The sequence below is a fragment of the Neodiprion pinetum genome, chromosome 2, assembly GCF_021155775.2.
Source record: "Neodiprion pinetum isolate iyNeoPine1 chromosome 2, iyNeoPine1.2, whole genome shotgun sequence".
Lineage (NCBI taxonomy): Eukaryota > Metazoa > Arthropoda > Insecta > Hymenoptera > Diprionidae > Neodiprion > Neodiprion pinetum.
In genome coordinates, this window is record NC_060233.1 from 38,908,092 (window position 1) to 38,922,620 (window position 14,529).

At 37.7% G+C, this 14,529-nt stretch overlaps 1 protein-coding gene across 1 annotated transcript; it reads left to right on the forward strand.

Annotated features, from left to right (window-relative positions):
- The first annotated feature begins 1,241 nt into the window (after positions 1 to 1,241).
- Positions 1,242 to 5,763, forward strand: GlcT (ceramide glucosyltransferase). Its single transcript, XM_046611221.2, has one exon. It carries the CDS (start codon positions 1,981 to 1,983, stop codon positions 3,175 to 3,177), a length of 1,197 nt encoding a protein of 398 aa, XP_046467177.1. The 5' UTR covers positions 1,242 to 1,980; the 3' UTR covers positions 3,178 to 5,763.
- The last annotated feature ends 8,766 nt before the right edge of the window (positions 5,764 to 14,529 follow it).

The window sequence follows — 14,529 nt, forward strand, 5'->3', positions numbered from 1 at the left end:
GTCTTATCCAGAAATATTACGAACTCCGAACCAAACGAACTAATTTCTACGAAAATACAACGCAGTTCAAGATTATCCTGAAGTCAAAATCAATTCATTGATAAAAAAAATATTACTGACACACCATTGTCAGGAATATGTTAAGCAATTGGTTGTTATTGTCAATCCACGAACACGAATACAATGTTTCGAATATCGGACGTGCTTTGTTCTGCATTTTCAAAAACTCTCGAAACAAAAGTCTGTAAATGCGTATGAAATGAAGTAGTACGAGTTTGACCGGCACGTTTCGAGCGCCTGGGAGTATTAAATAATCTAACGATGCTACAATCGGTAATTAAGGGGGTGCCGTGGTCGATTTCGACGTTGAAGTAGATATCTCCAAATATCGAAGTCCACATGTTCGAAACGCGAAAAACAGCTTAACAGCCGCATTTTATATGCAATTCTGAACAAAAACACTCCAATACATTTTCATTTGATACAAAAATAAAGAATTCCATGAATTCTACGAATTTACTATTACGATTTTGTAGAATTTGTGCTATTTCTTTTTTTCTGCGTAAAATGAAAATGTATTGGAGTGTTTTTGTTCAAAATTGTGTGTAGAATGGGGCTGTTAAGCCCTTTTTGTCGTTTGAGACACGTGTACTTCGGTATTTTGAGATATATGTATATACGTAAAGCGTCTAAATCGTCTAGGGCACCCCTTAACATACAGGCAAGTATACAGATTCACTAGGCAATTGACGATAGTGTTTTTATTTTAAAATGAAACCGCAGGTTTCCGTTTTGATAACCCTTTGAATGCATCATTCGTTGAAGTGAACGTGACGACGAGGTTCTTATCAGTTGTCATAATAATAAACCTAGAAAGGATCGAAAGTTCGAACCGCAACGCTACGTGCTTGTGGTTTAATCAAGCGACAAAGTTGCGGCGAAACGTTGCGTCTTCGATGATAATGAGCTGAAAACGAAGTGACGTCCATAGAGTAATACAGGAGAAAAGTTTTAGTGGCTAGCGTAGTATTATTAACGACAATGCTGAAAAGATTTTCATCTGGCCAAGTACCTGCCCTGCACTTTCACTTTCTTAATTCGCGGGCTGCGCGGTGAGGCAGCGCGCATAACTTAAACCGTTATACGTCACTTTTGTCGTCGGGTTCGCGGTAGCGGTAATACGAAGCACCGAGAGGGGGGATGGAGGACGATCTACGTATTTCGACGAGTTAGTACGACGGCGAAGCCGCAGGTTTATGCGTCGCTAAGAGTCGTTAGTTCTTCGTCTATATGACAGTAATTCCTATCGCCGAATACTTGGAGTCGACACCACTCGTGGTTGGCGGATGATCAGTTATCGCGTACAAGTCGACCCAGTCATTGCGTAGGCATTCGTTTAAGCTAGGCCGACCGAGAGCTTCGCCAAAGAACCGCGAAACGCCGAGGGACTAGTCGGCTGGGGGGGGGGGGGGGGGGGGGGGGGGGGCGAAGGATAAAAAGAACAGGAAGCAGAACGAATCCAACAATAAGACAGCGGTGCGAGTGTCGCGTCGGAGGGTGTTGAAACAGAGTATAAATGTTGTTTGGGGAGTGCGGACGAGTGCCGGCGTCGTGCAGTTGCGACTTAGGGGATCTGCAGGGGGGGACACGAGGGTGAGACGGCGTAGTCGAACTCAATGATTGCGTCGTGCCTGTCGAATAGCGAGGAATTCAAACAGGTATACATGCAGATGCGCGATGTCACAGCGTGTTTAGGTAGTTACAAGTTGGAACGTGAATCGGTGGTAGAGGTGTATTCGTTGTGCGAGCGTTGATACGAGGGAGAAGAAACAGCGGTCGCAAAGGCGTCAGGGATGCCAAGGCTACACACCCCGCCGGGGCGGTTAAAGCGATACTTGCTGACGGATACCTAGGTAGGAAAATCAGACCCTTGAAACCCGAGGACACCGAGCCTGCCGCCCGATCGTCAGGGCGAACAAGATGAGCTCGGTGGTTTACACCCTGTACGGGTTTGCGATATTTTTCATGGTGTTTTGGTGCGCGATGTGGGTCGTTCACGTTCTGGCCTTGGTCGCCGGCCGCTGGAAGTTGCACAGGAAAATCGTGCAGGTACCGATTTACGAGGCGCCTCTGCCAGGAGTATCGATACTCAAGCCGCTGATGGGGGTCGACCCGAACCTCTTCGGGAACCTGGAGACCTTCTTCACCATGAACTACCCCGTTTACGAGCTGCTCTTCTGCGTCGAGGACGACTCGGACCCGGTTTTGATGCTCGTTCACAAGCTCATGGAGAAGTATCCCCATGTGGATGCGAGGCTGTTTGTTGGGGGCTGCGCGGTCGGCGTCAACCCCAAGATAAACAACATGCACCTGGCTTACGAGTCTGCCAAGCACGAGCTGATCATGATCAGCGACAGCGGGATAAAAATGAAGGAGGACACCCTCCTCGACATGACAAACTACATGAGTGACAGGGTCGCCCTTGTTCATCAGATGCCCTTCACCGCCGACAGGGAGGGATTCGCCGCTGCGTACGAGAAGATATTCTTCGGCACTGTTCAGTCTAGGATATACCTCGCTGCGGATCTATTACGAATCAATTGCCACACCGGCATGTCCGCGCTCCTGAGAAAGGCACCGCTGGACGAGGTCGGCGGGCTCAAAGCGTTCGGCATATACTTGGCCGAGGATTTCTTCTACGCCAAATCACTGACGGACAGAGGCTGGAGAATAACCGTTTCGTCCCAACCCGCCATGCAGAACAGCGGACACTGCGAGCTCAGGTCTTTTCAGGCCAGGCTACAGCGGTGGGCCAAGTTGAGGGTGGCCATGATACCGCTGGTTATTGTGTTCGAACCGCTTAGCGAGTGCCTGCTACTAGGCGCCTGTGCTTCGTGGGCAGCCAGTTTGTTGTTCGAATGGGACTCCCTTGTGTTCTATTTGGTTCATATACTTTTGTGGTTTATGCTCGACTGGACGTTACTTCGTGTCGTGCAAAACGGACCTCTTCCTTTCGACAAACTCGAATTTGTGTGCGGCTGGCTACTCAGCGAAATCACCAGGCCATACTTATTTGCTCAGGCTGTACTCGACCCTCTGATACAGTGGAGGTCCAGGGTGTATAAACTGAAATGGGGCGGCATAGCTGAGGAAGTTAAGGCGAAAGTAAAATATTAGTACTGGTTAAGGCGAGACGATGTAGAGGAGTATTTTACATTTATGTATGAATTGAATTGAATGGGTAGCTTTTATCACATATTGCCAATATTGCATATAATGTACATTATTTCCATGCTCATGTGGTATATGCTCAATACGGTGCAATAATCTAAAACTGTATTTACCTATAATAGGTATATTAGTATGTAATAAGTACATCGGTATTGTAGTTTTAATTAAGTCTGTACGTTTGACAGTACTTGTCTCATGTTTGCGCTATCGTTTTAGCACTATGGTTGTCTAGACTGAAGGTTTCCTCGAATGTGGTTAGTGACTTAATTTGTTTTATCTAACAACTGCGGTTTGCGGTCGTCGGCATATTCCTAAACTTGAAAAGATATACGATCGCACTAACATCAGGAAGTACTGTTTTACGACAAAATCACGCTACAAAATCCCATTTAACTACTGGTTGTGTTGTAATATTCGTACGAGTAATTGATTTAATGCACAAATTTATTGTTATACCGGTTGCTCGCCGAGACTACTAACCCTTTACATTTTAGAGGGAATAATTAAGACGACTAGTTTATCTCGATACAATTTTTTTATCACGCCGTATTATCGTAGTCATCGTCTAATTGTCTTTTCGTGTTATAACTTACAATCTTATTATGACTACACAGAATATTCTGTGAAGAAGCCATTTCGAATCAGTCTTACAGTAATGTATGAATAGTAATTGGGAAAGTTCCTTTCCTTGACTAAATTATTGCATCCAGTTTAAAATTTTGAATTTGGATGGAATGGTGAAACTCATCGTCATCAAAGTAAGGCAACAAATTTGCGATCGTAAAATCCTTAACAACGAATTCAAATGAGATACACTAGTTGTTGAAAAAAGAAGACCTTTTAAACTGTGCTACATTACTCCCATGAATGGGTGTTAAGTGTTAGAGAATCCATTAGTACCTTGATAACTACTATGGAAACAGGAGAATAGAAGGAAGCCACGAAAATTGATTGATTTGTGTAACACTAGAACAAGTCGTCTATTTGAAATAATTCTTGATAATCATGGTTAATTCGATGGTAACGGAAAATTTTATTCTCCTGTAATATTATAAGCTTACAATCATGTCTTGGCTTCATAACGCTCAATCCATAATACGTAACACGTTTCTTACCAGTTTTCACTGACTTCCGTTTCTTACTCGTATCTTTTTTTCGTCTTTTACTTTTCAAGCGAAGTCTCTGTCCTTTCTCACATGCTCAATCTTGTATTTATAATCGTTATGTTGTGATAAGATATTTGTGTATTTTTTCGCGATGATTGAGGTTCAATAATGTTTTTTTTTTTTTTTGGTATTCATTTGTACAATTGTTGATGGTGTCGATCATGTTTTTTGTTGTTACTTTTATTTTTATTTTTGTTACCTTTTTTTTTTTAGTCTGTTGTTTTTTATCATATTTTATATCATATACTGTACTTGCCTAAGGAAGGCAGTGTGGTGAGTAAGAGCAATTTGTCTTATACTCTATCTAGGCATTATGAGCTTACATGATGATGAAATTTTCTTTTCCCCTTCAGTTTAAAATGTTGGATAATCTTCACTCAAGCAGATTTCCTGCATACACTCCTAAGTTCAGATTAATTATTTTCAATCGCATTATATGCAAATGCCAAACAATATGAAGAAAAATTTATCCAAGGAAGCGCATAAAAAAAGATAAGCACGGACCGATCAGGGAAATAAAAATATGTAATTTGAAGTAGAAAATAGAGCGTTATCAACAGTTTCACATAATTCAATTCCTACCTCCATCCATACTGTACATGTACGCGCGCGCACACACACACACACACACACAAACACAGAGAAAGACAATGCGAATGCGGTCACACACGCCCAATATTGTATAGATACTTTACAACGCTTATCAAATTAAATTACAATCGTCAACTATACGCATGTAATACGTAATTTACATTTTATCAGTAACAAATCATTATACAGGGGATTGCTCTGTGTAACAGTGAATAGTCATCACTTACAATTAATATATATAGTAACACGTTTCATTATACATATTGTGTTTCATTATTATTAGTATTTTGTTTTAATTCATAAACGGCTTCATACATTAATTATTATGAAATTAATCGGAAAAATGCATGTAAAGAAGTCTTGCCCTTTTGACGCGGTATAATTTTCTACGACAAACAATTCACACTTTTCAAACTTATCGTCAATGTATTTATACTATTATCGTATGCACCTGTTTAAATAGGCTTTATTACAACAGGCACCGTGTATTCGGGTATTATCAGTATTGCAATCGTTAAAAAATTGTTGAAATACCTTGAAATATGTGCCGCAACATATACACATAGACTTGAAATGTAACAATAAGAAAAAAATTTATCCTACGTATTCAAAATGAGCCAACTAACTGATACTTATCGTTCGGTATATTACGACGCAGGGAGGTATTATTGCGTGTATACTCGTAGAGAAATATAAAAAAGCTAACACGAAAAAAAAAAAAGAAGAAGAAAACCAACAACTAATCAAGTTTCTATGCCGACTAAATTGAATCAATTTTTACGTTACATCTATAATATTTAATGCCTTTTATAAGCTTGCAGATATAATATTATGTTATATTATTATATATACCGCGACTTGCTCGAGATCTATCAGTTTCTTATTATACGTATAAGATCATCAATAATAAGGGACTAAAAACATGTACCTATATATGTATACATATATACCTTTCAAACTGTTATAAGAAGTATATATTTTCTCTCATCTCACTGTACATAATCATGTATACTGTATCTTTTCGTCTAGCAAACTCAAATAATTTAATTAAGAAAAAAAAAAAAAAAAGCTGAACAAATAAAGAAATATCACCTAGTTTCATAGGTGATTCGAATAATTCAGTAATAATTATAGTTTTATTTATACATGTATCTAACACTCACACCCATATATATATATATATTTAAAAAAATCAAACGAAATTAAAGAATATAAATATTACATTATCTCAAGTCTATTGTATACATTATCAAAGAATGTATATTATTTCCTACGGATTCATTTTACGATTGGTATGATGTCAGGTACGCATAATACAACATTATTATTATCACACGTCGTGCACGTATGGAAATTATTAAACTATACAATATTCTAAAATAATTATGATAAATATTACCCGATTATTATTGCTCTGTTTTTTTTTCCTAATTTAATACTTTAATTCCTTTTTCTTCATTGTAATTATATTCTTTCGTCTCGACAACTTGCTCTCATTAACATTAACTTTAATTTAATTTTACACTCTGTGAAGTGGTTCGCTGCGACGTGCAGTAAAAGTATTACACATTTTTTTTCTAAATTGTTTTAAACACCGTGACCAATCTACGGCACCTGTGATCCGCTTAATTGCATTATACGTAAATGTTGTATTGTAGTGTAAGGATTTCTTTACCATTTTGATTTGCTCATGCTTGCGAATTTAAACTAAATTCAGGGCGTTTACACGAATGTTTTCACTGACAAAAGACAAGTATACGTGTCGAATTATCAGTATGAAAATAAATTGAGAAATTACTTCATATTTTCTTCGCGAGATAGTGATCAAGGAAGTTCCGTAGCGAGTCTACGCTGTTCTTGAAATAAAATAATTCTCATATCTAGGGGAAACCCAGATCTCTACTATTTCGCTGGAAAAAATTTCACCGAAGCAGTTCGTGAACCTGACTAAGCATCCGGATCTAAGTACAAAATTATAAAAATGCCACGTTCGAGCAAGGTTTTCTCCAAAAAAGTTTAAAAAACAGTCCTTGGATTGTGGGAATATACGAAGAGCTGCACTTCCCGACGACTACAACTAACTTTCGATAAACGAAAGTTTCTAAATCTAATATTCAAAGGCCGATCCTGTAATGAGGTAATATTATTGTTATTATTATTATTATAATAATATCCTAATAAACGATATGAGATGCTCCGCGCGTACATACCTATAATATAATATAACATAACGTAATAATAAAATTTATGATCCAATCTCTAATAACGTCAATAATATCGTATATATATATATGATGTGTACGCAAAAGTATTATGAACTTTTTCATCCCAAAAAGACGTGAAAATTTAAGCGTGAATATCTAAACATATAACTTCTCTCATATAATATGTGATGCGTCGAAAGTCACGTAGATATAAAGTAACCATGCAGAAAATGACTAATTGATGACTCCCATGTAACGTTATATGCACTATACATAGTTCATTTCTCGAGCAACAAATTCAATTTCCTGATCACAATACAAGCAGAGTTACAACGTTTCAAAGTTCATTAAATTAATTTATTGTCGGCATTATTTTTTCTTCTAGAGCGTATTTAAACGTACCGTCTGTTTGCCGAATGCATTTAATTCTAATTTTCTTATCACTGATAAACGGTTGGCTCTGATTTTTGCTCACAAATAGACTGCCATTTGGCACGATGCTAGTGTCTGCATCTGCGCGCGAGAATTTCATGAGTCTGTACACACTCATTGCGATATAAATCATCGAAGTGTTGCGCGAATATTAATTGATCGATCCATAATTATCATCAACTTGTCAATCACTTGTTGTTAGGGATTATAAGTATGATATGTGTGTAGGTTCCAAATTTCACATAGCCAAATAGTCATAATTGAAATTGTTAAACGATGCCAGTATGTCGATACGTCTGTGTCATTCTGACAAGTATACCAAAACGTCGGAAATATATCATAGAAGACGGAAATCGAATTGATCCGGATTTTTTGAACGAAAAGTAATATCCAATGAAAAAAAAGAACAGTGTGAAAAACAAAATGATCAACGAATAGAAGGATAACTTTTTAGTCTCAGAAACCGAATTAGAGGAAGTAAATAATGAGCGGAAGGCAGGTCGAAGGATTTAACACTGAGAGTTCGGTCTGCGGATTGCACGAACGTAATCGCAAAACTAAAACGTGTATTTTTTCCGGGATTCTGAGCGGAGAACCGGTTCGAACAGTATGCAAATCGTATACCCAAAATATTGAATAATAACATAGAACATCAAAATATATACGTCGATCGGAATTTCGTCGTGTTTCCGTTCAAACTTACAGGTATATACAAAGTGCGTTACCGCTTGTTTTCAACTTTTTCAACAAAGTTTCAACTTGCACCTACGATTTATCGTTCGTCGAGACGTGTAATGATTTAAACCGCAAAATAAGCGCCGTAAACGTCTCGTTATATTCCGAATGAAACGAATTGTTTTGCACGGCGATACGCGATAGGTATGACTGAATGAAAACATGGCTATCCGTGATGCATGCGTCGAGTGCTTTTCAAAAATAGTCTCACATTAGCGCGCTCTCTTGGATTACGATGTAAAATCAGCTATTCGATACGTATAATATAAAATAAAATGTAACCGCGATGAGCTGGAGAGTGAAATTATTCGATGAAAAGGTCATCGAACGATTATACGTGCACGTAATGTCTATAATTTACTAGCGATAACGCCTGCGTTGAAATACCGACACGCCTCAAATGACGCTTGGAATTTTATCAGACCTTTGACATTTTGGAAGTGACGAACTTTATCGTTTTTATACGTAAAATGACTGCGTTACGCCTACTCGTGAAAATTAGTAACCGCTGACAAGTCATCGTCATTATCATCATCATCATCAGCAGCAGCAGCAGCAGCGTAAGCCGTTATCGGGATTCAGCGAAATTCGATATTTCGCTTAAATTTGAACGCCGTGATGTGTGATGTCGAATTTATCTAGTCGAAACGCTTCCCGTTGTCCCGCTGAAACTTATCTCGATGCAAAAATAAACCAAAGAAAAAATCGCGCGATATCGTCGGCTTGGATCTTCGAGTTGAACGAGCTCGTAGATTAGATACCGGAAAGCTTTTATCTCCGACGATCGAAAAAGCCGGTCATACATACCGTGACTAAAATAAAAAGATTATAATTATACTTTTATTGCATTTCAATAACAGAAGCGTGTATCAATCGTTTTTCGTTGTTTTGGTAATTTGTTGAAAACCAAGAGAGCTTACGAACCATTTCTTATCTATTTGTCCAAAATGAGAAACGCGTAATTTTACACGACTTTCTATGTAATCATATCGATACACGCTCTTATAACGTCAGTCACACTATATATTAGAAAACAAGCGCAGCGTTTCGGTATTTAGAAAAAAAAAAAAAAAAATTTCATCTCGCAATACGACGTTTCGCATCTTTGGCCGAGATAGGAAAATGGAAAAGCGGATTAGTTCGTATACAAACGTCGATCATCAATTATCGTATTAATAATTGATCACCCTTCCTTTCAATTATATTGCCTCTTGTTAATTCCGGCGTAAGCCAGACACTCGAAATCGGGCCGATATACGTTACTAATTGTAAAATTGTAAAACTAGTCGATGACGAGGAGACTGCTATAATCACTCATCGCTGTCTGTAAGCCTAAAGTAAGATAAAGCACGTCGCCCGACGTTTAGGCGCGATCATTACTTTGGGTTTCCATTGAAATTATGCCGACGCAGAATTCCCGCGTTCGCGCCTCGCCCTCTAAAACTTACGTATGTATTACACAGATACACGGCTTTTGCCGAGCTTAAATTGATAATGATAACGAAAATTCAGTCGCTTTTTATACAACCTCCGTATGCCACAACGTTGCTATAAATTAACACGTAATGCGTCCGACGACTTCAAAAACAAACGTCAATTCCGACGAGTTAACAGTTTTACTGCACATACATACATACGTATTTCTGGATATGATCGAGGTTTCCAGAAGTAGATAATTACATTTTATCTAGGTACGAGTCTGTTGTTGTACAGTTTCTGCATTCGGCACGAGTGATTACCCTCTTTTTTACATTCCCAATGAAATTCAAAGAGGAATTTTGCACGTAGAATATAATAATTATATCCATACAACCCGCTAACGACATAATTTGCACAAGGTGACGCTTTAGTTTTACACTATGTATATATATATATATATATATATACACACAGCTTTAGCACGGCTCTATTGTGCATAACAATACGCTATTATTCACGTTGAACGATTTCCTAAGGACCAATTTAATTTTTTCTTTGGTTTGCAGAAATTTACACGGAACGAAAATGTTCACTGATTCTTGTAAAAATAATCAGTTTGCCCAATTAGTTGCATATTGTGTTTCGATATTTAATTTCTACAAAAGCTCTTTTCTCACTGAACTTCGCTATATGCCCGGATATAAAATCTTCTCTCTTTCCTTTCGCCAATTTTCGTTCGCAGACTGCAAATACCAATAAATCGAGTTCTCGGAGAAGCTTGTCCATTTGATAACGCGGTCAAACTCATTGTTCCACATTATACGCAGGACGCGCTTAATCTTGGAACAGCGTGAAAACGCATGATACACATTGCATGGCAGCTGTCTGACATGTGTGGTTCGATTCGAAAGTAATTAAACCTAGCCACTTTCAATCATGCGGTTAATTGATCAATGCCCAAGAGTTTCGGCGTCGCGGAGTCAAACGCGATAACGAGACCTGTTATGGTGTAGAATATACATTACAGCAAGGCTTGCAGCTTAATTCCTCAAGTGACGAAGGTCAATGTATCGGAAATTACACGTAACGCACACGTGATAACGCACACTGTATACTTATCAAAACTTGCGCTATAACTACACGCACACAGATGTGCAGCATCGTGTATAAATTCACCCTGCAGTCCGCGATACGATAGAATCAAATAACAAACAGTCATCACGGCTGTGAAAATACGTTTACAAAATAGAGCATGGAATTGGGTGCGGCTTTTAAATAATTAAATTTTGTTATTTCCGCTAATTTCCGTAGGTACGAATCCCTAATGACAAGTGTTAACGCCGGTTACACACCGAGTAAACATTGTACGTATTGAGGCCGGTGTTACACGCACATTACGTGTATAGAGGCGAGAGTGTGGTTAGTCGGTTCATAGGAATGGTATGTAGGTGCAGAGTGTGGATAAGGATGGAGCGGAGAAGGAAACGTGCCGTTTGATAACGATTAGGAAAGGGGTGTAACGATAAGAGGCGTGTTTTGTTTCATTATCGCGTTTTGACGACAATTAAAATTATTTCACGAAATGCGGTGAACATCTCGGACGCTAGACTTGATAATTTTTTTCCTTTCTTTTTTTTTATTTTTCTATTTTTTTTTTTTTTTTCCTCGTCTTATCTCAATTATACACCGACCGTTTTTCTAATCGGATAAAATTTCCGACCAATATTTCTCGGATAATTCGCGCACGCGGTTTGCATAAAAAGTATTGTACGTATACCTACGTAACAATTACTTAAGACGACTGTACACGTCATCTGTACGCTTACACAGTCGAACGATTTGAAAATTGTACCAAACTTGTGTCACGTCACGAAATTTACGCTACGTTCGATTACTCTCGTAGCACGAAACACTTTTTAAAGCTGGCAGTTGAAAAAAGAAATTGGACAAAGCGGGAAAGCTATATATTCACGTAAAGTTAGTTTTTCCACATGCAAGATCTTAACAGAATTGTATGCTAATTGTAAAATTTTTATTTCTTCTCCTAACTAACTAATGAGAGAAAAAAATAATTTTATCATAGATAAGGTTTGCTTTTTATTTCAACGTGCTGATAATTGCTAATTATATTATCTACCGAAAACTTCAAGACTTGTTTATCAACGTAAAAAAGAAAAAAACAAACTTTACACGTGAAAAACGAAGGTTTTGGTTATTGTTCGATGTACAGATTAAAAAATTGTTCGTTTGAATAAAAAAAAAACCTCTGCAATTTAATGAAATCTAGATAACTGGCGCAGCTGACACAAGTAAAGCGATTAATTGTGCAGCAGTGCGAACACGAGCTAGTTTACCTAGCTGCAACTAGAATTATTTCGACCATCGGATTACAACTTTCCAAGGATAAAAACACCGCAGTTGCCTATTTACACGTAATACGTATAGAAAGCTCTGATTATGCCCTGAGCTCTGCGTGGGTATCAGTAAGTACAGATAAGCGCAATGTGTACATCTCAGGTTTAAGGTAACACCATCGCGTGTTTCCACGGCAACAATTTTGATTGGTCAATTTTCTCAGCGTTACATAAATTATACATACAATATTAATACACAATAATTGCAGAGTTCGACTGAAAGTGGCTGCGGTCTGCACACTTTGTCAACAATATTATAGTCACGGTGATATGCATATGTAAACGCGAATGACATGTATCATATCGTGTAATAATAATTATAGTATAAGTAATAACAGCAATGTTACTGTACCAATCGCAATACCCGTACTATCATACCTGCAACGTATGTTAGAATACGGTATATTGGAAATCGGAGAGAAATCCGAACGAACTTTCATTCACCGTTATTCCTCGGAATAATTGAACCAATATTAAACTTCACTCACATTATCTGTGGTAATATGAGTTTTAATTTTTGTTCATTCGTGTGGATCAAATTTGTATGGTCAAATTTTTTCCCGCCTACGGACCGTCATGCTGTTCCCCGACATTCACAATCTGCAATAGGATATTAATACCTAATGATTCGCTAAAAATAACTTGCTGTACCATCTAGTTTTATGTAGCTGCAATGTATAGATAGGGAGAAATAAAAAAAAAAAAATTTTCGAACAGTTTGTAGAATTTTGCAAATCCAATAAATCAAGAAGCTCGTTTGATTCGAAATTGTTGCGGTTTTACTTGGACGGTGCTTATTATATTTTACTTGTTAAACTTACGTAATTATACACTTGGAAAAGCTTTATCACTGCGGTTAACGTTCTCCCTTTCATTGAAGAATTCTTCCCGTCTCGTACGTAGAAGCAAAATATTACTGATTCAGTAAATTGTTTTCTATGTATATTCCTTATCTTATATACTCGTACAAGCGTACACGTTATATCTGCTAATGGTAATTCAAGATGCCGAGAATCAGTGAGTCATAATAAACAAACAAATTCCAGCAACTGGAGTCTTTGCAAAACGCTAATATATGTGTGCATATAATGTATTCTACGTTTAAAAGGTGTTCAATAAAATTCATTACATCTACAAAAATTGAGAATAATTTCTTTTTTATAAATACAATCGCGAGTACATAGATTTAACGTTTTATTACGATGCTATACATACGCTTACATATTTTGTCGGTATCACGAACGCTAATCACGTCTTTCGATTCGTACGTAAAGACACATACTATTTATCATACAGATGCATTTGTGTATTGTAACGTTATTATCCATACCGGTTGTTCAACGATAAAATTGATTCTCCTGTAAAAGTTAATCTGCAGGAAACGGGCAAGTGCGATCCATCGTTATATTAGACGAAAGAATATCTTTCCACAAGGTTATACCCGAGCCGACTTCAAAGCAAATTACCAAAGTCAAAATTTCGAACATTGTATAACCTCGAGCCTGCGTAATAGCGAATGAAAAATTTCTAAAAAACGGTATTACCAATGTACTGCGCGTCTGTTCGATGTTGTAATATATTTGAGCGTAGGTATATTCACAAGTTGGCGTACATACTTTGGTACAGATTTTGAAAGATGAACGAATGTATCGTATATTCGTAAAGTCAGACTGACTATTGATACATACGCACAGCGTATGAACAACGATTGAATACAGGTATTAATAATCATTTGGTCGAAGGACGAATGTACAGAAAAATCGTTAATTAAATAATGAATTTATGCTAACCGTATACGTGACGAATTATTCACACCGTTGCGTAACATAACGACGATCATATCACACGCGTTCGATAAACTCATCGCCTTAGTGCGATGAAAGAATATTTCATTCCAACTACGAAGCGCCAATCGAATTTACGCTAATTCAATGTAACTAATTAAACAATTATACACCGCCTAAAATTCATCGCCGATTGGTGCATACCTATCGTACCTCTTCGTGTGTAAAAACAACCCTCTGCATGTAATGCCTGTAACATTGGCGGTGCAGTAATTGCCAGGCGATCAGGCGATTCCCGCAATGCCGATAATCGATGTAAACCAAGGTTCGTGTATACAAGTTCACGTGAACGTTGTAGGATACGTAAGTTATAAGTATACGCGTTATTATGCTATACCTATACATTGATGTCAAAATGAAATAAGAAAATACGGATATATCTGTTCGTATACACACACATGCACAATATATGTGTGTATACGTAACTGTATGGACAAAGTGATGATTGCAGCAGCTAAATTTTGAATCCCTTTCATTTCCGTTTCCTATCGTC

Coding starts and splice junctions, on each gene's coding strand:
- GlcT (XM_046611221.2), top strand. CDS start 1,981: ATGAGCTCGGTGGTTTACACCCTGTACGGGTTTGCGATATTTTTCATG.